Source organism: Lampetra fluviatilis, chromosome 3 (genome assembly GCF_964198595.1).
Source record: "Lampetra fluviatilis chromosome 3, kcLamFluv1.1, whole genome shotgun sequence".
Lineage (NCBI taxonomy): Eukaryota > Metazoa > Chordata > Hyperoartia > Petromyzontiformes > Petromyzontidae > Lampetra > Lampetra fluviatilis.
Window position 1 is genome coordinate 31,308,113 of NC_136277.1, and position 25,747 is coordinate 31,333,859.

The window sequence follows — 25,747 nt, forward strand, 5'->3', positions numbered from 1 at the left end:
GTTTTTTCTTAATGTTATGAAAAAACCCGCCACTTTTTTCATAGCTGAACAAAGTGGCACATCATGTGTAAATGTATAGCGGCTAAATAATCTACATAATCTCAATGCATGTCTCTAAATAGCCTTGACTTGCTGTCAACTCCCCTGCCCCCTGTCCAAGTCCAGGCTATAAATCCTGTCTGTCTATTTTGCATTCGCCTCTGACTGACTGACTGCCCGACTGCTCGACTGCCTGTCTCTGCTAAAATGAATATGCCCGCTGTGCTCACTGTTCACCGTCGAGGTAAATAACAAGAGCGGACAGGAGGGAGGGAGGGAGGGAACTTGAGCCATGAACTTTCCCCGTGGGCAGAGGGACCTCTTAGAAGGAGAAAGTCGCTCAGGGCCATCGTTAGTGGGAGGAGGGGAGAGGAGGGGGAGGGGGATTGGGGGGGGATGGCGAGTGGTGGAGGGGGGGCAATGAATTTGGGGATTGGGAGATGGCGGGGGTGGGGGGCAGAGAATTTGGAGGAGGGGGTGGCGGGGGGTGGGGCAAGACATTTGGGGGCGGGGCGGTTCCCCACGTGCGGCTGAAGTTGGCGTCAGGGCCGTGATTGAGGCTCGCGTGGTTGAATTGTCTCGTGGACTTGAACGGCGCGAATCTCGCACACCGTGGAGACCTTCCAAGTCAAGAGTTCTCAATAACGCACGGCGTTCACTCTCACTAAAATAATATCGGCGAGCAAGATGCTGTGGTAATAATAACGTTGCTAATGCAACGCACGCGCCGGATTCGTACGCCCCTTGCCATTGGGTGTCCATCGTGTGATAGAATCATCAAAAAACCATAACAGACTAGTCCCTTTCGATTTAAAGCTTTCGTGACTGCAGGGATTCATCTTCTTGGTTCTTTCGGTAAAGTCACGTAGAATGGAAATAATAAAATAATAAAAAGAAAACATAATAAAATAACTAATAAAATATTAAAAATCATACATAATAAAATAAATATTTGATGATGTTTTACTTTTATTATTTTATTATTTCCATTCTACGTGACTTTACCGAAAGAACCAAGAAGAAGACTAGTCCTTTGTCAGTCCATTGTCGGATGAAGGCCTCCCCCACGCTGCGTCGGTCGCGAGCGTTGTTTGACCATACTTCACCACGCTGATCAGAGTGCGGGTTGGTGAAGGGAGCGGGGACGCGGGAGGGAGGGAGGGGGGCGCGCCGCAGACATCACTCGCAGTGGCCGGGACTCGATCTCAGGTCGAAGGATTCATAGAGCGGTGTGCTGGCCACGGCGTGCTCGCCACTGCGCCTCCACGACCTCCCACCGAGGGCATTTAACAAAGGGGTGGTGGGGTGGGGGGTAACGATGCTTACTATTTTCATTGGTCAAACATCTCAATTACGAGACTTGCCTGAAAAAAAAATCATCGAGACTCAGCGACAGTTGGCTGGATAAACCAAATGACATTATCATCAGCACCATCATTATATTTTTTAAACAATATTGTTATAGTTCGGCATCACAGTTACCATTATTACAAACGACGGCAATGTACCGGCGCATTCGACTGCACTTACCACATCTCCCCACCAGAGCGTGAAGCGAGACCTTGCAAGCGCGGCAGAAGGTCGCAAACGGGTTTTGATTACTTACCCGTACCCGGCCGCACCAGGGTCGCAAATGGGTACCCGTACCCGGCCGGCTACGGGTACCCGTTCCCTACCCGTACCCTACCCGAAATGAGTGACAAACAGTTACTCACCATTGACTCACGGCCCACCCGTACCCGTACCCGGCCGCACCAGGGTCGCAAACGGGTACCCGTACACCCGTACCCGGCCGGGTACGGGTATCCGGGTATCGGGTAGGGTACGGGTATCAGGTATCGGGTACCCGGTTGCGACCTCTGAAGAGCGGCCAGGGGGACACACGGCGGCTCATGGCCAAAACCGAAGTTGGCTTCTGAAAATCCCTGGGGCAGTCTGCATGCAGTCTGTCCCACGCTAGCGAATCCGCGTTGCGTGGCCAGGTAGCCTAGGGCATTCACAATGACCGTCTCGGAGATGCCCGAGTCGCTTTATAGCTCATAGGATTCTTCCAGGATAGAAACATATAATTATGAATAAGGGATTTTGTACGGCTAAGGCAAGTACAACGATTGTACTACCACACAAGCTAGGAGCCGAGATAAACACGAACGCATGGAGTTGGCCAAACATTCATAATAGAGGACGGCAGAGCTTGGGCAACTGTTGGCGCAGCTTCTGGATACCCTCCCCGCTTGTCTGTGGTGGCGAGATGCTAACTACCTCGCCTGGTATGCAGGAGGTCGTGGGTTTGATCCCGACCCTGACGCTTGTATATTTGTAGTTTGCATGTAATCATCCCATGGACGCGTGGATTTTAAGAATCAACGCGCGTTTAGAGTATTTTTTGCTGCTAGACATTTCCACATGATAAGCCACTTCGTTGAGCTATCATTTGTGGCCAGATCGCTTCTGAAAAAGAGCTACGTAGCTCAGTGGGCCCTTACCTGGTCAAACAAACACAGATTCTTTTCCGCACGCCACTGTGAATCATTCTCTCTTCCTCTCTGAACCATTCTCTCTCGCGCGCGCTGAGAGTGAATGAAAAACTACTCGCGTAACAAATTCGAAATTACTTTTTCGTTCTTAACTCTTTTTTAGTTGATAAATAACCAAAAAACAAACAAAAAAACTTGCCAGCGACTCGAGGCGCATTGCTGTTCTGATGCGGACTTTAATGGGATTTTTTTGTTTCTATCGACCGAGGAGTCTGAGCGCAGCAACGCGGGCGAATCCCATCCAAAATTAACCTCTTTTAAGACTGCAATGTCGGAACAGGGAGACGGGTGTGCGGATCGATGCTGTCTGATTAAGGGACTTTACATTCAGTGCGAAACCCTTCCTCCCCCCACCCACCAGCCCTGGCCACTACTTGACGCAATGCGAAGCGCGCGCGGGAGATTAAACAAGGGCGAATATCGGATCGATGGAGATGGGAATCGATCGGGGAAACGCGTGACTCGGTTAAACGAGACGGCCAAATGAGGGCACCGGGCGACCGCGAGTCTCACCGGTTTCGCAAAGAAGGAGACCTCGGGCGCCTGTGTGTGTGTATGTGTACACGTGTGTGTGTGTACACGTGTGTGTACACGTGTATGTGTGTGTGTACACGTGTGTATGTGTACACGTGTGTGTGTGTTATCGGGCGTGGTGCTTGCCACCCACCGCTTCGTGTGCCGTGCCGGCCTTCATAGGTCCTCGCTAACAGCACTTACCCCAACAATCTGTTAAAGCTATTTGGCGGGTCTTTGTCTTTGTGCGTGTGTGGGGAGCGGTAGTTGCAGCGGTTAGCGCTACACTGCGCTACGAACCCGGCGACCCGAGTTCGAGGAGTGGTGGCGGGGGGGGCCCGGGGGGATCGGGGGATAGGGTGGGGGGGTATTGAGGAGCTCCCTGTGAAAGCATTTCACGAGAAATGAAGCCCTGGCGTGAGGTCAAACGGCAGATCTTTGTCTGTATTTAGTTTCGTGTCTTAACCGCCGACTCCTTCGATAGAGAAAACAAACTAAGCTCCCCCGCCCCCCCTCCCCCGGCATGATTGGTTAATTGGTGGTGACTCAACGTTGAGAAGTCTCTGTGAGGTAGGGAGGGGAGGTGGGGTGGGGGCTCGTCACGTGTGCGTCCCTCCGTCTGCACGTGCCACGCGTCCGGTCATCCAGTGGTTGACCACTTCAGGCGTCCATAGAATCTGAATATTTATTTATACTGGAGGAATCCGATGATCTATGAAGCTCTTTTGTCACAGGAGGGGCATTTGTGGCCCAGTGGCTTCTGAAAAAGAAGCTCATAGCTCGGTGAACTTTACCTGGTAAGATAAAAAAAAAAGTTAAGTTGTATTTGTATATTTTTGTAAGTGATTTCTTTACCTTACCTATACTTTGCACTCGTGTTTCTGTGTCGTTTGTTGTTGTAACGTTCGGACCACGTACCCCTCCTGTAAATATGTTTTAAAGAGGGCTTTTATAGCTCATCGGATTCCTCCGCTATGGATAAATGTTCCGATTCGGATTCTGACCTCCTGCTGTCGCCGCATACGCAAAATACTGGCAAATGCAGATTCAGTTCCCATCGCCACTTTTGGCTCGCTCTGACAAATGACTGCTCGCAACAATGCCAAAGCTAAACAAGCTTCGCCGCTTTCAGGGACCGAGCGTTTCTGCAAAGGAAAAGAAAAACAAAAGGCAGTGTTTACGTTTCTCTCTTGGATAAACGCAAAATAAATAGTGGCCTCGCGTCTCACGGCTGCATTAAGGGCCTCTGTGCTTTGGGAACAAACATTACATTAAAAAAATGGTACTGAGACACACGTATGTACGTATTTCTGGATGTATGTTGAACTTCTTTCGCATCGGACGTAGCCAACCGCGCTAAACGGAGGTGCGAAACACACTTCACTCAAATACGATGGGCAGACTACACCCCGTCATATCACCAGCAGCAATAGTCGTAATGTATCCACTGCTGGATAAAGGCCTCCCCAAAAACCGTACGATCTTGCGATGCAACAGTCTGAGCATCATCATGGGACCTCCCTTACCAATATAAAAACATAAAACTAGGTTTTATCCTTTCTGGCAATAAAACAGTTGTGTTAAGATGGTAACACACCAAACAGAATTGTTTTGCAAAGAATCATGTCTGCATTAAGCACACATACTTGTGGTGAACATGCAAAAAAAACATGGTCTGATCGTAATGGCATTGTCTTTGAAACTGATTGGTCCACACCAGAGACAGCTTTCTTTAGAGCCTACAGTCTCAAACAGAAAGGGTTAAACTTATTATTATGTAGTAATAGGTTTTAACCCATTCAACTGGTACAAACTGACACCTTTATACAAGGCATCATGTTTGCAATAACCACAACACAAGCAGTCAGAATGCAAACAAAAGAAACAACTCTGATGATGATAATGATATGCATTGTCCTTGAAGTTGATTGGTCCACACCCGAGACAGCTTTTCTTAGAGCCTAGTCTCCATTGGTGTTGGACCAGATGACGCCAAAAGGCGTACAACTCAAAGACAGCGCACTATCAGAGTATTGAGAGCTTATTCTTATGTCTGAGCGTCGCCGGCACGCGAGCCGATTTCATCGCTCCATCTCCACGAGCCACGGTCCTCTCTCGGTTCGAGCCGTGTTTTCCCTCCGTTTCTGGCCACCATCGGTCAGTGTTCGAACGTGCCAAAAATGATGCATGAGCGAGGGTTCGCTCAGTGTGTGTGTCTGTGCGGGAGAGAGAGATTGAGTTTGTGAGTTTGAACTCTAGCCTACCACGCGGCTTTTCAAGTTACCCCCAATTTTCCAAAATCTAATGACCCCTGGAGCCTGAGCACAGGCCCTTTTTGAAAACGCAGTTGCGTAAAAAAACACAAACACGGCCACTCTTGTCGGCTCAGATGTGAAACAAAAAAAATCGGTTTTTTTTTTCTACGGGTTGCGTGTTCCCTGCTTACGATGTGAAACGCTGAATTAAAATTTGTCGGATTCTTAAGTTTGCTGTTACGTTTAAGCCAAACTAAAACTCAACTATAGATTCATTGCACCATATAAGGCCCACTGAGCTATATCGCTCTTGTTTCAGAAGCGACCTGGCCACAAATGATAGCTCAACGAAGTGGCTTATCACGTGGAAATGTATAGCAGCCAAATACTCTGAAAGGCGTGTTTTCATAATAAATGTGGAGGGAAAACCGGAGGACCCAGAGAAAAATCCACGCGACCACGTGGAGAGAGATACGCAAACTCCAAATATACAGCAGCAGGCGTCAGGGTCGGGATCGAACCCACGACCTCCTGTATACCAGGCGAGGTAATCAACATCTCCTGGCCACCGTAACTCCGTTTTCAAATTGCTTTCCACTCCAAAACACTCTGCTGTAATGACATTCAGCCGCACATTTGAACGTTTTGCATTCTAAGAAGATTGTGCCAACGTGATAATTGAGTCGTTGAACTCCACGAACCATTGCTGCCACGTTTGTCTCTGCCATGCGCAGAATGTCGTCCATCCCCCCGCATCTCCGATTCGTGTGGTTGGCTACGTGCGGTGCGAAAGAAGTTCAAAATAATACACAATTGGAATGGTGGTTAGCGCGCTATGTAACAAACCCATTATTATTAGAAAATTAGACCGTTGAGTCCAGACTACACTACAAATATGTCACACTGGTTGGTACCATCTGAAGTTGGCATGACTTTAGCGGTCTAAATGTGACCAATAGCAGTGAATTGTGTGGTATCCATTTTAAATGAGTGACCTTGATTGAGAAATTAACTCTCATTAGCTAAATAAATAAAAAGTGGGTACTACGTGTACTAAAGATGTAGGTGGTACCAAGTTCTGTACTGGACCATGGACTATAACCTGAGCTTGATTCCCGGCCACGGCTAACATCGGAGAGTGGCGTCTGAACCGGTCCTGGGCTCCCACCTCCTTCACCAACCCGCATTGACCAGCGAGGTGAAGTATGGTCAAACAACTCTCATTACCGACAAGGCGTCGGGGGAAGCCCTCACGTAGCAAAATCTGTTTAAGAACAATCAAAAAAGGGTCCCGTTTGTTTTCTTCCAAGCTGCAGCTTGGGAACTCACTGGCATGCCACGTGGTACTGCCACGGGCAGACACGTGCAGCAACCGAGCCATCATTCCCCATGCAATTACACTGCGACTAGTTCACGCGACCTCTGATCCAACACAATTGTGACGGTGGTGAAAGGTAATCCATCACTCACTTAACATTGCCTTGAGTGTGCGGTATAACAGGGGTCTCTCTATGTGAGTCTATGATGGGCCTTCGTGTGAGTCTGTGGGTCTCCGCGTGAGCCTGTGGCTCTACGTGTGAGGATACGGCTCTCCGTGAGTCTGACTCTCAAGGTGAGTCTGTGAGTATCTGCGTGAAGTGCAATCCATCACTCACGTCATTGATCATTACCCCGCCACCCCGCCGCCACCGACACACGCACACGTGCGCTTTTTTTGCAGGAGGTACAAATACAATCCGTCTGGCGACCCCCCAAAACACTATTTGCACTGGACGACTTCTCCAAACTCTACACCACACACACACGCACACAGAGAGAGTGCAGTAACAGTAACGACACACTCGGTCCGTCGCTTCCCAATCGCTCGACCTTGGCTCGGCTTCGTCAGAGATGCGACCAGCACGCCGAGGCCACCGTTCGCGTCGAGACACGCGGTCGGTAGGCGATGACAGCCCGCACGAAAGCAAACTGCAGCGGGGGGCGGCGATTTACTCGTGCCAGGGGAGGAGAGGCGGGCGAGGGGGGGGGGCAGTGTAAAGGGCAAGAGAGAGAGAGACAGAGAGGGGATTGAGTGGTACGAGTTGACGTATTCACATTTCAAGCTCCAAAGAGAGTAAGAGAACACACCCAGGCTTTGGTACCCCCCCCCCGCCCGCTCCACCCCCCCCCCCCCATTGCCCCCTCCCCCTGGTTCCAACATCCCCCCTTACCCCCACCACCCCCCTAGGTTGCTGGCGCCATAGGCACAACACTTTCAGACTCTGCGCTCCGTGGAGCTGAAAAGATGCCTTGTGTCATGAGCTGCACGCGCCACCCTCGCGGCGGGCGCACGGACCAGTCTTGCGCGCACGCGCGCGTGTGTGTGTGTCAGAGGTGGGACAAAGTCATTGTTATGCAAGTCCAAGTCGAGTCGCAAGTCATCAAATTCATGACTCGAGTCTGACTCGAGTCCAAGTCACATGACTCGAGTCCACATCTCATAGGTGGGACAAAGTCATTGTTATGCAAGTCCAAGTCGAGTCGCAAGTCATCAAATTCATGACTCGAGTCTGACTCGAGTCCAAGTCACATGACTCGAGTCCACATCTCATAGGTGGGACAAAGTCATTGTTATGCAAGTCCAAGTCGAGTCGCAAGTCATCAAATTCATGACTCGAGTCTGACTCGAGTCCAAGTCACATGACTCGAGTCCACATCTCATAGGTGGGACAAAGTCATTGTTATGCAAGTCCAAGTCGAGTCGCAAGTCATCAAATTCATGACTCGAGTCTGACTCGAGTCCAAGTCACATGACTCGAGTCCACATCTCATAGGTGGGACAAAGTCATTGTTATGCAAGTCCAAGTCGAGTCGCAAGTCATCAAATTCATGACTCGAGTCTGACTCGAGTCCAAGTCACATGACTCGAGTCCACATCTCATAGGTGGGACAAAGTCATTGTTATGCAAGTCCAACTCGAGTCGCAAGTCATCAAATTCATGACTCGAGTCTGACTCGAGTCCAAGTCACATGACTCGAGTCCACACCTCTGGTGTGTGTGTGTTCTCTCTCTCTCTCACACACACACACACACACTCTCTTCTACTCCGACTTAATAAAATGAATACATATTTATATGTGTTTGCCTCTCTCTCCCACACTCTCTCTCTCTCTCTCCCACTCTCTCTCTCTCGCGCGCGCGCGCTGGAAACGCTAGCACATGGGAGGGGGGTGATTCACTGCGACACTACAACACGGGAGCCCTCTGTGTGCGCGCGCGTGTGCGTGACACGCCCGCGCGTGTGCGTGACACGCCCGCGCGTGCGTGACACGCCCGCGCGTGCGTGACACGCCCGCGCGTGCGTGACACGCCCGCGCGCTGCGCTACGGAACCCGCCTCGGTCCCAGTTCGACTCCCGTTCACGGCTAACGTCGGTAACGAGTGTCTTGCGCACGCTGCTGGGCTTCCCCTAGGTCGACTCTGCCTGAGGATGAGTGCCTTGCGTGGGGTGTACACATCAGGGCGTGGTGTTGGTCACCCACCACCTCGTGTGCTCGCTAACAGCACTTGCCCCAACGGTCCATTGAAGGCGACACGGGGAATCTTTTGTTTTTGTATCGCACGCGCTAACCGAACAGAATATACGGCGGCTGTTTTAAAATGTGGAAATATATATTAAGCGGAATTGAATCATTGCGCGGATCACGTTTCCAACATTTACGTTTTAACATTTTAAAAACGTACGTGATAGCAGGCGACGCGGCTACACGGCTTTTGCTCGTTTGAGAAATCAATGGACCTAGCCACACAATGCAATGGCGCGATGCGATCAAGAAAACAATCAATTCGTTATCCTCATCATCAACCGCGGTCAATCCACTGCTGGACGAAGCCTCTCCTCTTTCCCTGGCCACCGCCACCTTTCACGGATCCTCCGATGCAACTTAAAATCCACTCAGCACCTGCGTACGAAGTGATTTGTCGCGACATCGTGTTGTGTTCACTACAGGTGCAGCCTCGCTTCATACGGTAGGAGGAGTAGCAGTAGTAGATGCGTTCCAAAAAGGGGCGCACAAAGCGAAACCGCATGAGGAGACAGCTGCCTGCCGAGTAGCGCACACAACAGACACGGTACACACAGTACACACAGTACACACACACAACACACACAGCACACACAGTACACACACAGTACACACACAGTACACACTGTACACACACAGCACACACAGTACACACACACAGTACACACGCACAGTACACACAGGACACACAGTACACACACACAGTACACACACAGTGCACACACAGTACACACACACAGTACACACACAGTACACACACACAGTACACACAGTACACACACAATACACACAGAACACACAGTACACACAGGACACAGTACACACACACAGTACACACAGTACACACGGTACACACGCACAGTACACACAGTACACATACACAGTATATACACACAGTACACACACAGTGCACACAGTACACACGGTACACATACACACAGTACACACACAGTACACACGGTACACACGCACAGGACACACAGTACACACAGTACACACGATACACACGCACAGTACACACAGTACACATACACACAATACACACAGGACACACAGTACACACACACAGTACACACACACAGGACACACAGTACACACGGTACACACAGTACACACACAGTACACACGGTACACACGCACAGGACACACAGTACACATACACACAGTACACACAGTACACACACAGTACGTGCACACAGTACACACACAATGTTGTTCCACGTCGGATCGCATAGCCGCATATGAGCGAATTCGAACCGCATATAGCGAATGTTGGGTAGCAATAGAGAAAGAAGCAGGCGAAACCGCGCGAACCGAACGCGCGTAGAGCGGGAGAGAGCGTCATGTATTTATTTATTGGTGAATGTAGCGGCCTCTGGTGGCTGGCGTCATTAAACATATTTCCGTCGAAAAAAAACCTTCCCCCGATTTATTTCGCGCACGCCCGAGTCATCATCAGTGCGCACAAGCGCACGTCGCGATTTGGAAGAAAAGTAGATGGGGGGGAGGGGGGGGGGAAGCAACCAAATCGTCGATCCGTCGACACGAATGAACTCGTCCTTGGGACCGTTACGCAGCGAGATGGATGATGACGCTGCCCAGCCCTCGCTCCACACCTCTCAGGAAACGGGCAATTTTCAAACAGCAGAAGCAGCAACAACAGCAGCAACAACAGCAGCAACAGCAGCAGCAGCGGCACCAGGACAATCCAGCCCTTTCACAAACGCGTAATTGAGCTCACGTCACCCCAACCTTCGGGGGGGGGAGCTCTCAAGCGAAACGAACAGCATTGCCGAGAAAATATTTGCCGTAAGGTATGTAAATAAATAAATAAGCGCACAACTTAGTTACATAAGCGGTGACCCGAGGGAGAGAAAGTCGGGGGGTGGGGGGGTATGAGGGGGGGGGGCACGCAGTTCATGACGTGACTGTACACTACAAGGAGCCTCTCTGTCCCTCCGAGCCGCCAATGCTCAGAGTCTGAGTTCGTTTCAATTTCAATTTCATTTATTTGGCATAGCCCTGTGAGCCATTCGGCTCTTGAATCGGGTGCAACCGCAACAAACAAAAAACTAAAACATGAACAAGAAAACATCTTAAAGTGATTATGTGACTTTGTGCAAACAGAAAATCCAAGAAAAGACTGAAAAATATTACAGAAAAAGCACCGTACACCAACGCTGTGTGCAAAAATCCCAGTGGGATGCCAGTCAAACAACAACAACAACAACCACAAGACAACTTAGATTAAGGCCATCAGTTTCCCAGTCTTGACCGCACGTGACTGAAAACAGAACCTCAGGCACAGCGTGGTTGATGATCGCAGCCCGGCCGCCTTTGTCTCCCCCAGTATTGATGTTGGAACACCGCACCAGGTACTGTACTAATTTGGTGCTGAGTGGACCGAGTGCAGTCCCAGGACCGGCTCAGATAATCGCCGTCACTGGCGTCGGTCGTGAGCGGGAAGGAATCGAACTTGTATCGCCGGGTTCGTAGCGTAGCGCGCTAACCGCTGCGCCACCACTCACACGCACGCACGCGTCCCTAGCGAATGGCCGCGTGGCATTTATCGTTTCTCAGGTACAGTTTAGGTGATGATCGCACTCAGGGGGCTTCATTCCTCATGGAATACTCCCCCACCCCCAGACCCCCACCCAGACACCCAACTCCATCACTGCCCCAACTACGAGGGGACGAACGTTGCTTTCTTCCGGACCGAAGCTCCGGACAGCTCGAGCTGAAATTCCACTCCGCTGAAAGAAACAAAAAAGATGTAACCACTGTAATTCCACTATCGTCGAATTGACCCTCTGATTATACGTTTCGTGATCGTCGCGTGTAAAGTAACATTAAGTTTAGAGTAGGGACATGACATGTTTCCATCCTGCAGCCCACAGTGTACACATGGGGGGGAATATTTTAATATCAGGAGATACCGACCTGTGCGTGTGCACGGAGCAATCCCACATGCATACTCCGGGCGTGAGCGTCAGAGAGAGTTTGATCACCCAACCGCCAGCAATATCGAGGAACACAATCAATAAATGAATATGAGAACATGCCACCAGTGGTTGTAAAACAAGCAATGAATGAAACAAATTTAGTCGGCAAGAAGGGAATGGGTATTTCCAAAGAGGTGCGTTTGTATTTATCAGCAGCCCGTGACACCGAGACTCGTGTAGAGTGTAACTCTGCTTTGGACGCTAAGGTAGCGAGATGTTAACTACCTCGCCTGATGTACAGGAGGTCGTCAGTTCGATCCCGACCCTGACGATTCTAGATTTGAAGTTTTCGTGACTGCAAGGATTCATACTCTTTGTTTTTTTCGGTAAAAGCACGTAGGGAAAATAAATAAATAAATACATGTATGCATTAAATCACGACATTGTCCCCACCTGAAGAAGGACGCTTGTGTTGCGCCCGAAACGTCGTGATTTAATTTATTTTAATTGTTTTACCTACGTGACCCTAACGATGCCTGCTGTATATTTGGAGTGTGCATGTCTCTCTCCCCGCGGTGGCGTAGATTGTTATCGGGGTCCTCTGGGTTTTCTCTTCCACGTTGAAAAAACATTGGTTAAGTTTATTTGCCTGCTGCTATATATGTTCGACGCGATAAGCCACTTTGTTGAGCTATCATCTGTGGCCAGGTCGCTTCTGAACAACAGCTATATAACTCAGTGGGCCTTATATGGTAAAGAACTTTTTTTTGCAAAATAGTTGTTGATTAGCTTCATCATAGTTTCATATCGGCAAACGAAAAGAGACTTCGCTTCGCGTGACTACCGCGCCCAGTGATGATTGTTTGTTTAGACATCGCAACGTATACTCGTTTAACGCCGAGTCGACCTAGGGGAGGCCCAGAACTGGTCCAAATATTCGTCACCGACATTTGGCCGTGAGCGGTCGAAAATCAAACTCGGGTGGTCGGGCTCGTAGCGCAGTGCGCTAACCACTGCACCACCGTGCCCCAAAGACAAATATCCCCTGTATAACTTCCGACGAACTGTTGGGGCAAGTGTTGTTAGCGAGCACCTATGAAATCCGGCACGGCGCACGAGGGGTAGCGTGGCCAGTACTACGCCCGGCCGCCTTTGTCTCCCCAGTTTTGACGTTGGAACACCGCACCAGATGCTAATTTAATGCTGGGTCTACCAAATGGAGTCCCAGGACATGTGTCGGTCGTGAGCGGGAAGGCATTGAACATCGTGTCGCCACGTTCGTAGCGCAGCGCGCTAACCACTGCGCCACCGCTCACCACTCACTCACACGCACGCGCGCGCGCACCCGTCCCTAGCGAATGACCGCGTGGCCTTTCCCGTTTCGGTGAGCGCAGCGTCACGCACACAAATCCCCCCCCGCCCCTCCGCTCTCCTCCCCCTCTACCCCGCTCCCCCTAAACGCTCCAACGCTCCACCGCTCCCTCCTCTCTCTCTCTCCACTACAGCCCCGGACACTCGGACACACACACGGTCATCGCGACGTGGAATAGCCAGGCCAGCGCGTACAGCACGCGCGCGCGCGCGTGCGTGCGTGTGCGTGCGCGTGAACAGCATAGCATGCGACGCATGTGCCGTGTAGGCTATCCTGTAGGGGTATGCGGTATCAGACTGTCGCGCACACAGACGCGGTCAAGCCATGGACTCAGTTGGTGGGTGAGAGGTTGGTGAGTTTTGGGATTGTGATCTCTTTCATGCTATCCATTTAAGTAAATAAATGTATTGATGTAAGTTTGTTAAATTAATAGCGCATTGCATTCAGACATAGCATCAACTACAGTTGTTCTTCTTCGCCGAACAAATTAAGGTGTATATAATTTTTTTATTTTATGAATAAGAGGAATTCCCCGAAACGTGGCCTGTTTTATTTTTTACCTTCTTTTTAGGGCCACGCTGTGATTGACGGACGTGTTGAGTGTTTGTGTTGTTGTTGTGCGTGCTTTGTGCACCACCCGCCGACGCTGCGTCAACAAACATCTCAAGCAGTGATGCATGGGGGGGGGGGGATGGGGGGGTGGGGGGTGCTCGCAATGTACCCACGCGCTCCAGGCTGTGGGAACCAGCGGCGCGTGCAGGACTATCAGCAGGAAATAGCGGCCGTATTTTTTTGTTGTTTTTGTTTTAAGCACATTTTTTTCTTCTTCTTCTTCTCCTCCTCCTCATTGTTAAATATCGTTGAGAAATGCGCGCGACTATTTATTTATTGACCGGCAGAAGTCAAAACAGCCCTTGCGTGATAGTTCGGCGCGCGGTTGGGCAATGAACGGACGGCGGGCACGAGACGACATTTGAAAGACAACCGCGGCAGAACTCCGTCGACTCCACAGGAGACGATCGCCTTGGGGGGGGGACCCCCCTGGACTCGAGCAGGACAAAGCCAGCCAGCCAGGTCATGGACCACGGTAAAAACAAGGATTTCAACCTCGCAAGAACACCCACCCACCGCCGCCATCGACGAACAACAGCAATGAGATACTCCATCCTGAGAGGTCTCTGACCCTCGAGGAATCCTCGCAAGCCTCGAAGAAGAAACGTCAACAAAAACTCCGATCCAGCTCCACGACCCCGGAGCAAGTCAACTGCTTCCATCCCCCAGCTGCTTCCTCTAAGCCCAGGAGTGGCACCCCCCCCCCCTTGCCCCCGTCCTCTGTTCCCCGTCCTCTGTTCCCCGTCGGGGCGCCCAGGAGTGGTCATGTCTTGGGTGGGCCGAGCAGGGAGCCGGGATCCCGGCCCTCCCTCGTCCCTCTCCCCGCGGCCTCTCCTGTCGGGGCTCAAGCGGCTGTTCGCGTCGCGTCTCGCCGGGAGACCTCTCAGCGGCAGCGACTCGGATCTGCACGAAGCCTCCAGGTGAGGTCGCCTCTCCGCACAAGAGTAAATCATCTATTTAGAACTCCTCCTCCTTCTCCTTCTCCTCGTTGTTGTTGCTGTGTTCCGTTTGTTGTCCTTCCCCCGCACCTCTCGTTAGCACGGTTGGTTACGTACGGTGCGAAAGAAGTCCAACGTACATTCAGACACGTGCACATGACTGTCCACACAACTCTCCAAAAGCAGATCGAGGGGAATTACTCGAAGGCTCACACAGACGCGTTGCGCAATCCGTCGCTGCACTGCCATCTCCTGGCCACCCCGTTGCACGAGCACACAACGGCGCCTGCGGCATTCCCAGGAATTTCTACCATCCGTGGTTCTTACCAGGCTCAACCTGCTTAGCTTCCCGGGCCGAATGCGTTCAGGCCGGTTTGGTCATAGACGATCGAATCAACCGCTGAGGGATCTGGCAAAGGGAAGGAAGCGATGGCCTTGTGAACTTAAAGCTGAGCCCCCCCAACTCCCTCTCCACCAGTCGCTACCCCGAGGAACTACCTCTGGATGGGGAGGGGGGCACTGATGTTAATTTAGGGGGGTATAGCCCCCTCCCCACACACACATAGCCCCTTGAGACTCCAAGTATCTCCAGCGTGACCCTACAGCACTCAGAGCTTGATGACTGCAAGTCGGCCCGACATCCCAGACAGGACCCTCCTGACAAGGGGACTCTTGGAGCTCAGTTCTTTAGTTGATTGGTAAAACAAACTAACAAAAAAGAGGGAATATCTTAACGCACCGGGCGTGTGACGCGTTGATGCTAATAGGGCGGCGCAGTGTGTGGGCACGTGGTCTCGCACGTGCTGCGAGTCGTCGACACGTGGGTGTGAGCCGCGTGGCGACGTGAGTCACGGTGGAGTGAGGGAAGTTGCACAGTCACTTGAGTCGGCGTTGATGGAAATCGGTGGTGGTGGTCGTGTGACTCGCTGTGTGTTGATGGTGGTAATGCGATGTAGGCGGTGGGGGTGTGTGACTTAGGGGGAGCGGGAGTGGCGCGAATGTGGTGTTGTGGTGTTGTGGTGGTGGCTCGGTGTTGTGGTGTTGTGGTGTTGTGGTGGTGGCTCGGTGTTGTGGTGTTGTGGTGGTGGTGGTGGCTCGGTGTTGTGGTGTTGTGGTGGTGGTGGTGGCTCGGTGTTGTGGTGGAGGTGGTGGTGGTGGTGGCTCGGTGTTGTGGTGTTGTGGTGGTGGTGGTGGCTAGGTGTTGTGGTGTTGTGGTGGTGGTGGTGGCTCGGTGTTGTGGTGTTGTGGTGGTGGTGGTGGCTCGGTGTTGTGGTGTTGTGGTGGTGTGTGCGTGGTGTTCGCTGTGCTGGTGGTGGTCACGCTCGCGTGGAGAGCGGTGGTGTGGCGATTAGCGCGCTGCTGCGCTACGAACCCGGTGTCCTCGGTTCGATATCCGCTCACGGCCAACACCGGTGACAATTATCCAAACCGGTCTCGGGCCTCCCCTAGGTAGACTCGGCCTCAAATGACCACCTGGTCGCAGGTGTGTAGTAAACATCGCTACTAGGGAGACAAATGAGGCCGGGCGTGGTGCTGGCCACCCACCACCCCCTCGCGTGCCGTGCCGGCCTTCATCGGTGCGACGCGCGCCATCAACCAGCGGGATGGCAGTCGCTGGGCCATTTCAGTTTGCCGGTTGACCGTCCGTGGGCATTGGGGTCGTTCGCATGGGGTCGTTCCGGTGGCGTTGCCGCGAGCGATTCAAGCCGTGGCTGGGGGGGGGAGAAGTCGTCGGTGTTTATTTGTGGGCAGCTCAGACGTTGAGACGATCGGCAGCAAGGAGCGGTCTCTCTTTGAGGCTCGGGGGGGCGGGGGAGGTGGCGATGCCAAAATTGGAAAAGAGGTCCCTTTAAAAATAGCCGCGCGTATTTGTTTACACGCGCGGGAGGACCCCCATCTCTCCACCGCACTACTTTTGTCTCGTGAATTGATACCTGTGCTGACGGATGACACTATATATATATGCGCGTGTGCGCGCGCTCATAAAAAGAGTCCGTCACTCAGTGCTGTGCAGACACCGATGCTGGCGCATGGGTATCGACTTCTCTCATCTCCGTTGGAAATCTTGCGGGGAATTCCACGGTCGCATGGCAGGGGCAAGTACCGTCCATTTCAAATGAAGAACTCTGAACGAAATGATGATTGTTGATGATGATGCAGCCTCGTCAGTTAGGGCGGATTTTTTTCATCAACCCGAAAGTGGTCGTGATCGCGTAGATTTTGGTGGTGCTGATGATGACGTTGCTCGTGATCGTCATGAAAATGCTGATGATGATTTTGGTGGTTGATGATTGAGACGATCATGGTGGTAATAATGGTGATGGTCATCATAATTGTGGAGATATTATCGTGATCATGATGACAATGGAGATAATGATTGAGATAATCACGGTGGTGGTGGTGGTGGTGGTAATGATGGTGATGGTAACGATCATCATGGTAATAGAGTGGAGACGATTGCGATGATGATGGAGATGAATACCACTGGCTGGGAGCCAAACTCACAAGCTCAATCTTGGGAGCTCTGGCGTCCTCTGGTCGAGCACCAATTGAGACGAGGCTCAAAAGAAAGCCGTCTCTGGTGTGGAACAATCAGTTTCAAGGACAATGCATATATCATCAGAGTGTGTTTTTTTTCATTTTGACCACAAGTATTGTGGTTAATGCACACATGATTCCTTGTGAAAAGGTTTCAGTTTTGTTGCCAAAAAAGGGGAAAACCCCTATTATTAGCTCTGCTGCTGTCAACTCGGATAAAGTCTGGGCCTCCTACCGTTGTGTCCCCTATCGTAAGACGCTGCGGAAAGTAACACGCACCCCAAACGTGTGTGGGCCGCGGAAAGTAAGACGCACACGAAAGCGCACCCCCCCCCCCCCCCCGCAACTTTTGCTTCAATATACAAACTGTGGAAGAAAGTGCGCGTCTCATTATCCGGCAGAAGACGGGACTATGATTCGTTCGTAAAAGGTTGTGCTAGATTTACGTCATTCTTTTACCCAAGAGCTGATTGTGTAGCATTAGAGGTTGGGTTTATATTGCATGCCAAATGTGTAAATAACGGGGCGTTAGTATCAAAGGAGGGTGGGTGCTCGTGTTGTGGATGACTTCGCTGAAAGCAGTCGCACTGTTGTCGTACCCTCGCTTTTAATATCCTGTACCCCATGCGGGATTTGACCCCTCCCCTACCGCCCCCTTCCTCCCACCCAGCATTTGCTGTAAGGGGCCGTCAATAAATGACGTCACGCGATTTTGGACGATTTTGACCCCCCCCCCCCCGTCGTCACACGGCGTCACAAAAAGTCAGACCCCCCCCCCCCCTCAAATATGACGTCACAAAGCTCTGCCCCCCCCAGCCCCTAAAATAAAACATGCTTCAAATCGCTTTAAACCATTGTCATTGTCGTGCGTATTTAATGTGGCGCTGCACTCTGATGTTGTAGGAGCAAACATTTATTAAAAAGTCTATTTAATTAAGTAGAACGTGTTATATTTATTTAAAGTTGCGCATTTTGATGTGACGTCATATTTCTCAACCCCCCCTTGTCACACATCGTCACAAATGTCTGACCGTCCCCCCACCCCCCAGGTGCGTGACGTCATTTATGGACGGCCCCTAGACTAAATTAATAATAATTCCCTTGTTCGTCAAGGAAAATGTCACGGATGGCAGCGGCATGATTTCAGACGAGTTTGAGATGCGGGTTATCTTTTGGCGTAACCACGTGCCTTTCGTTACGCAGCACCCCGATTGACACCGAGATTCAGACAAAAACACACGCACACTATAGAGGGTCCACCTTCGCTTCAATATCCGAGAATCGACTCGTAAAACAAAGTTTTAAATACCACGGCGGTGCCCAGAGGAGCCTCATCCGGACGAACTGAGCCTTTCGTCAGCGCAGGGATGGTGGCGGATTTCGTTTGTGTCCGTGTTGTGTCAGCAGCAGACGAAATTGAAACAACAACAACAACAAAGAGAAGCCATCTTAACGGAGATAAAGATATATATATATATAATTCTAAGGATGTCCTGGAAAACATTCTAAGCCTCACACACATTGTAAATATATATATCTGTATGAAGATAACACATGGACATTACAACACGCTACCATCGTGTTGTTATCGCGTCATCTCCACACAGATGTCAGCACAATGAAAAGATTCCGTACCTTTAATCCGCCTATTCTCAACGCAAGCACGCTCTCACCACGATGAGATGTCGTGGGTTATCGAGCGGCTTTTGATTTTTCAGGACACGTCCTCATTTTAGCTGCTTTTTTATGTATTTATCTGTCTATCGGTCATCTTCCTTGCGCGAAGTTGACGATGGCCGATGGGTCAAGAATAACAACGGAGTGTCAGCCAGGGGCAATGGAACGCGTGAAGAGAGAAACTTCACCTTGGCGGAGTGGTTGTGAGACCGGCGTGGACACTGCGTGGATTGTTACACCGCAGGATATGCGGATGTATGTTAGTTGAACCTCTTTCGCACCGTACGTAGCAAACCGTGCTCATCGGAGGTGCGGGGGAAAGAAAACAAACTATGGGTCTCTGTGTGATTCTGTGGGTCTCTGTGTGAGTATATGGGTCTCTGTGTGAGTCTATGGGTCTCTGTGTGAGTATATGGGTCTCTGTGTGATTCTGTGGGTATCTGTGTGAGTCTATGAGGCTCTGTGTGAGTCAATGGGTCTCTGTGTGAGTCCATGGGTCTCTGTGTGAGTCTATGGGTCTCTGTGTGAGTCCATGGGTCTCTGTGTGAGTCCATGGGTCTCTGTGTGAGTCCATGGGGGTCTCTGTATGAGTCTATAGGTCTCTGTGTGAGTCCATGGGTCTCTGTGTGAGTCTGTCGGTCTCTGTGTGAGTATATGGGTCTCTGTGTGAGTCTATGGGTCTCTGTGTGAGTCCATGGGTCTCTGTGTGAGTCTATGGGTCTCTGTGTGAGTCCATAGGTCTCTGTGTGAGTCTATGGGTCTCTGTGTGAGTCCATGGGTCTCTGTGTGAGTCTATGGGTCTCTGTGTGAGTCTATGGGTCTCTGTGTGAGTCCATGGGTCTCTGTGTGAGTCTATGGGTCTCTGTGTGAGTCCATGGGTCTCTGTGTGAGTCCATGGGTCTCTGTGTGAGTCCATGGGTCTCTGTATGAGTCTATGGGTGTATAATAAAGGTTTGTTGGGTTAGATCGCGATCTAACCCAACATACCTTTATTATGAATAATATCGGTCGCGAAAGCATACGTGTTAAACTATGTGTGTATGTATGTTGGACTTCTTTCGCACCGTACGTAGCCAACCATGCTCATGGGAGGTGCGGGGGAAGGGGTCTCTGTGTGAGTCGATGTGTGTGTGTATGTATGTTGGGGAGCGGTGGTGTAGCGGTTAGCGCGCTGCGCTATGAACTCGGCGACTTGGGTTCGATTCCCGCTCACGGCCAATACCAGTGACGATTATCTGAACCGGTCCCGGGCCTCCCCTAGGTCGACTCAGCCTTAAAGGAGTACCTGGTGCGATGTGCAAATATCGCGACTAGGGAGACAAAGGCGGTCGGGCGTGGTGCTGGCCTCCCACCCCCTCGTGTACCATTCTGGCCTTCATAGGTGCTCGTTAACAGCACTTGCCCCTACAGTCTGTTAAGGCTATACGGGGGATCTTTGTCTTTTATATGTATTTTGAACTTCTTTTGCACCGTATATAGCCAACCGTGCTAATCGGATGGTGAAAGATGGTGATGGCATGGGGAAGGCCTCCATCCAATCGTGGATAGAAACATGACTGCCGACGGCGATGAATGCTGTAAAATAATCAGCAAATGTCACACAACGGGATTACACACACACAGTAGCAGCAGCAGCAGTAGCATCGCCCCCTGCTGCAATATCGTGACAGGACCCTTCTGAAAAAAAGAGTCGAGGTTCAGTTCGGCGTTCCTGGGCTGATGGGCATAACAACGCACGTGCGTCCTAATCAGGAGATACGAACAATAACATTTAACAATACGATATAACTGTAGTAATGGGTTTTCACCCTTTCAACTGGTACAAAAACTGATACCTTTATACAAGGCATCATGTTTGCAATAACCACTACACAAGCAGTCAAAATGCAAGCAAAAAGAAACAACTCTGATAATGATAATGATATGCACTGACTTGTTTCTTTTTGTTTGCATTTTGACTGCTTGTGTTGTGGTTATTGCAAACATGATCCCTTGTATAAAGGTATCAGTTTTTGTACCAGTTGAAAGGGTAAAAACCTATTACTATATTTTGCCATTGGTAAAGGAGGTCTCATAGTGTAAACGATATAACTGCTCGACCCGAGCTGAAAGGATTCTGCTGCTTGCATTGCCTTCGTGTCGTTCGCCTTTTGGTCGAACACTGATGGTGGTGTAGGGCCCAATCAGTTTCAGAGACGACGCGCATGTTATCACCAGAGCATGTTTGTTTGCATGTTTTGCCACAAGTACGTGTGGTTAACAGAGACTTGAAGGCCTTGCCGAAAGGTGTTCGAACATCTTAACACCTCTTTTCATTGCCTGAAAGGGTAAAACCTAATTCTAGATTTAAAGCTTGCGTGACTGCAAGGATTCATACTCTTAGGTTTTTCGGTAAAGTCACGTAGGTAAAATATAAATAAAAAAGAATGTAATTGAAATAAATAAATAATTTGATTATAAAAAACATAAACCTATTTTTGTTTTTTTTCACGTCATTTTTGATACCGGCAAAAAAAGGTCCCGTAGATCACAACAACAACAGCAACAGCAGCAGCAGGAATAAAAAACACAACGATCGCGTTCGTCACTTTTTTGTTCACGCCGCTGACAGCAGATTCGCCACCGCCAGCGACGATGCCGGGAGACGGGACCACAACGTCCATCGCGGCACCCCGGCGCTCGACGCCGACCCCGGCGACTCGGACGATCCGCGCGACCCCGCCGTTGACCCCGGCGGCCTGCTGCTGCTCCTCCGCCGAACGGCGTCGGCCCCCGACCGTACGGGGGGACCCGGCCGGGCGCGGGGCGGCCGCTTCCGCTACGAGGTGGTGACGGTGACGCTGGCGAATTCGGGGCGCAGCGACGGGTGCCCAGCCTCCTCCTCCTCCTCCTGCTCCACCTCCTCTTCCTCTTCGTCGTCGATGGCTCAGTCGTCGTCGGCGTCGTCGGCGTCGCCCGCGCCCGGCGGCGCGGTGGACCGGGAAGCGACGGAGCCCGAGGAGTTGGGCATCGAGTTGGGCCGCGTACCCTGCTACCTGCGGTGCCCCGCGGCCCCGGCCAGAGCCCTGGCGATGACCACGCCGCTGGCAGGTGAGGCAGGTGAGGGGGGTGAGGCAGGTGAGGGGGGTGAGGCAGGTGAGGGGGGTGAGGGGGGTGAGGCAGGTGAGGGGGGTGAGGGGGGTGAGGCAGGTGAGGGGGGTGAGGGGGGTGAGGCAGGTGAGGGGGGGGGAGGGGGGGTGAGGGGGGCAGTGGTTTACGCACGTGCTGGCCGGAGCTGAGCCCGCAGGAACGTGGATTGCACCAACGTTGCCAGAGGGAGCTGGCCCCACGAACCCTATCCCTGATGCTTAACCAAACCCTTGACGCTAGCCCTACCCTTGACACTAACTCTACCCTTGACGCTAGCTCTACCCTTAACGCTAGCCCTACCATTGACACTAACTCTACCTTTGACGCTAGCCCTACCCTTGACGCTAGCCCTACCCTTGACACTAACTCTACCCTTGACGCTAGCTCTACCCTTGACGCTAGCCCTACCCTTGACACTAACTCTACCTTTGACGCTAGCCCTTCCCTTGACGCAAGCCCAACCGTTGACACTAACTCTACCTTTGACGCTAGCCCTACCCTTGACGCTAGCCCTACCCTTGACACTAACTCTACCCTTGACGCTAGCTCTACCCTTGACGCTAGCCCTACCCTTGACACTAACTCTACCTTTGACGCTAGCCCTTCCCTTGACGCAAGCCCAACCGTTGACACTAACTCTACCCTTGACGCTAGCTCTACCCTTGACACTAGACCTACCCGTGACCATTACTCTAAACTCCCATCGGTTTAAGCAGCCTCCAATTCTCTTTTCACCGAATCTATACTTCTTGTGCAGGCATACGGTCTGTGGCCCCTAATCGCAACGCAATGTAATTACTAAATGTAATTCATATTGGATCATCTTTACAAGCGCTATCGTTCCCCTTACACACCCCTCTTCCGTCGCCGTTACAGACAGCTGTAGAGACGAACAGAGCTTAGAGCATTATAGCTTCAATTTGGATTGGCGTTTCTGACAATAGGTTCTGTATGTGTGAAGAGTAAGAATAGGATTTTAACCCTTTCGGCAATGGCACAGAATGTGTTCAGATGTTCAAACACCAAATAGAAACCTTTTGCAAGGAACCAAGTCTGCGTAAGCCGCACGTACCTATGGCAAAACGTGCAAACAAACATGCTCTGATAAAATGATGCATTCCCTTTGAAACTGATTGGCCTACACCAGAGACATCCTTCTTCATGGCCTTGTCTCACCAGCGTCAGGCCAGAGGACGCCAAAAGCCGGACAGTACAAAGACAATGCACGTATCAGAATTCTTTATTTGAAGCTTTCGTGACTGCAAGGATTCATACTCTTAGGTTTTTTCGGTAAAGTCATGTAGGTTAAAATAATAATAATAATAATACAATAATAATAAATGAAAATAACTAAGTTAAATCACGACGTTTCGGAAGCAACACAAGCCTCCGTCATCAGGTGTAACTGCTCCAGTAAAATTACAGCTCCTCTTCACACGCTACAGTAATTTTACTGGAGCAGCTACACCTGATGACGGAGGCTTGTGGTGCTTCCGAAACGTCGTGATTTAATTTAGTTATTTTCATTAATTATTATTTTATTTTATTATTATAATTTTTTTACCTACGTGACTTTTTCCGAAAAAACCTAAGAGCACGTATCATAAAATGTATAGCTCGGGTTGAGCAGCTATATCACGGGACCTTTGATTGCCAGTATCAAAGCATCAAAAATAAATACATAGGTTGAACCCTTTCTGTAAATATAACAGCATGTGTTAATATGTCCAAACACCAAAATAGCCACTTTTTGTGCGGGGAGAAATGAAGTCTGCACGAAGCACACTTTACTCGTGGCAAAAAAAAAAAACGAAAACCCACGTGCGAACGAACGCGCATCCGTGTGTCTGTCCGCCGCGGTGGGTCCTCCCCAGCGGAGCTGCTCCTCTGCAAGCCGCCGTGCCAGGCGGCGGTCACGGAGGGCAGCGGCCGCGTGGCCCCCGCCCTGCGGCGCAGCGTGGGCCAGGTGTGGGTGACGGCCGTGCGGCCGCGCGGGGCCGGGGGCAAGGGCGGCGCGGTGAGGGTGTGGGACGAGCTTCTCGCCGTCGACGGGCAGCTCCTGGTGGGGATGGAGCCCGAGGAAGTCAGGTAAAGCCCCCGGGGGCCGAGTGCGCGCGCGTGTGTGTGCGTGTGTGTCTGTGTGCGAATGTGGGGAGCGATAGTGTCGCGGTTAGCACGCTGCGCTATGAACCCGGCGACACGAGTTCGATTCCCGCTCACGGCCAACACCAGTGACGATTATCTGAACCGGTCCCGGGCCTCCCCTAGGTCGACTCAGCCTCAAATGAGTACCTGGTGCGGTGCGTAAACATCACCACTAGAGAGACAAAGGCGGTCGGGCGTGGTGCTGGCCACCCACCCCCTCGTGTACCGTTCCGGCCTTTATAGGTGCTTGCTAACAGCACTTGCCCCTACAGTCTGTTAAGGCTATATGGGGGATCTTTGTCTTTGTCTTGTGTGTGTGCGTGCGGAGCGCCGGGTGGCTAAAGCACAGCAAGTTGGCACAGTAGGGAGCACAGGTGGTGCATCAGCCAGTCATCTCAGTCAGTCGACCCGTGGCACCTGGGTCTGCCCCCGTGACCTCCTGCAAGCGGGCGTTCGACACTTCACGTGGCCTCAAGGTGCACATGGCCTGGCACAAGCGTCGTGGTGACGTCACCGCCACTTATTGGCGAATGGCGGTTGTTGTGTGCGTGTGTGTGCGTGTGCGTGTGCGTGCGTGCGCGAGTGAGTGAGTCAACTCAGCCTCAAATGAGTAGCTGGTGCGATGTGTAAACATCGTCTACTGGGAAGACAAAGGCGGCCGGGCGTGGTGGTGGCCAACGACCCGCTCGTGTACCGTGCCGGCCTTCATAGGTGCTCGCTAACAGCACTTGCCCCAACAGTCTGCTAAGGCTATGCGGGGGATTTGAGTTTTGTGTGTGTGCGTGCAAACAAATATACTTGGATGTACGTATTGTATGTTGAACTTCTTTCGCACCGAGCGTAGCCAACTGTGATAATTGGAGGTGCGGAAGAAAAAACAACAAACTGAACACAACAACAAGAAGCGGTTCTGACGACGTATATGCATTGTCCTTGCAACTGATCGACGTTCACCAGACAGAGTCTCCGTCACCGGTGCCGCAGAGCAAAGAACGGCAAAAAGGCGGACAGCACAAGGGCAATGCACGGCGCAAAGCATTAACAAAGCCCGGGTGAAGCAGTCTCGCGCGACATCACATTGCATATTTGATCAACTGCGATTGCACCGTGAAGCGGTGCTCGGCTGTGGTGGCCGTGTCTCTTTGGTCGGGATGAGTGGGGTTGGGGTGCGCGGTAACTCACAGCGCGCACCGCCGCAAGACGCCTCCGCCGCAACCGCCTGCGCGAGTGAGATGTCTCGTGGAGTTATCTCCGCCGAGCGGGCAGAGAGCGAGCGAGCGAGCGAGCTTTAATGGGCTTCACGATGTAACGCGCTGCGACACCCGAGTCTCCAGCAGCAGCAGCAGCAGCTGAAGCGTCGCGGGATCGCGTGCAATTACTTTCGAGCGGCGCTTCGCAAAAAGCCTGGAATGGCACATCGCCCGGAGGAAGGCAGTGGCCCCTATCCGTGCCGAGGGTATCGTGTGCCCACTCGCGTCCCCTTCCC

At 51.5% G+C, this 25,747-nt stretch overlaps 1 protein-coding gene across 1 annotated transcript in view; it reads left to right on the forward strand.

Moving 5' to 3' along the window:
* The first annotated feature begins 13,940 nt into the window (after positions 1–13,940).
* Positions 13,941–25,747, forward strand: part of LOC144950253 (uncharacterized) — a 63,380-nt gene continuing 51,573 nt past the window's right edge. Inside the window, exons 1-3 of the mRNA XM_078880317.1 lie at positions 13,941–14,754; positions 21,599–22,077; positions 23,991–24,204. Of these exons, the coding sequence (XP_078736443.1) occupies positions 14,600–14,754; positions 21,599–22,077; positions 23,991–24,204 (848 nt within the window). The 5' untranslated portion in view covers positions 13,941–14,599. The remainder of the gene's footprint in view (positions 14,755–21,598; positions 22,078–23,990; positions 24,205–25,747) is intronic.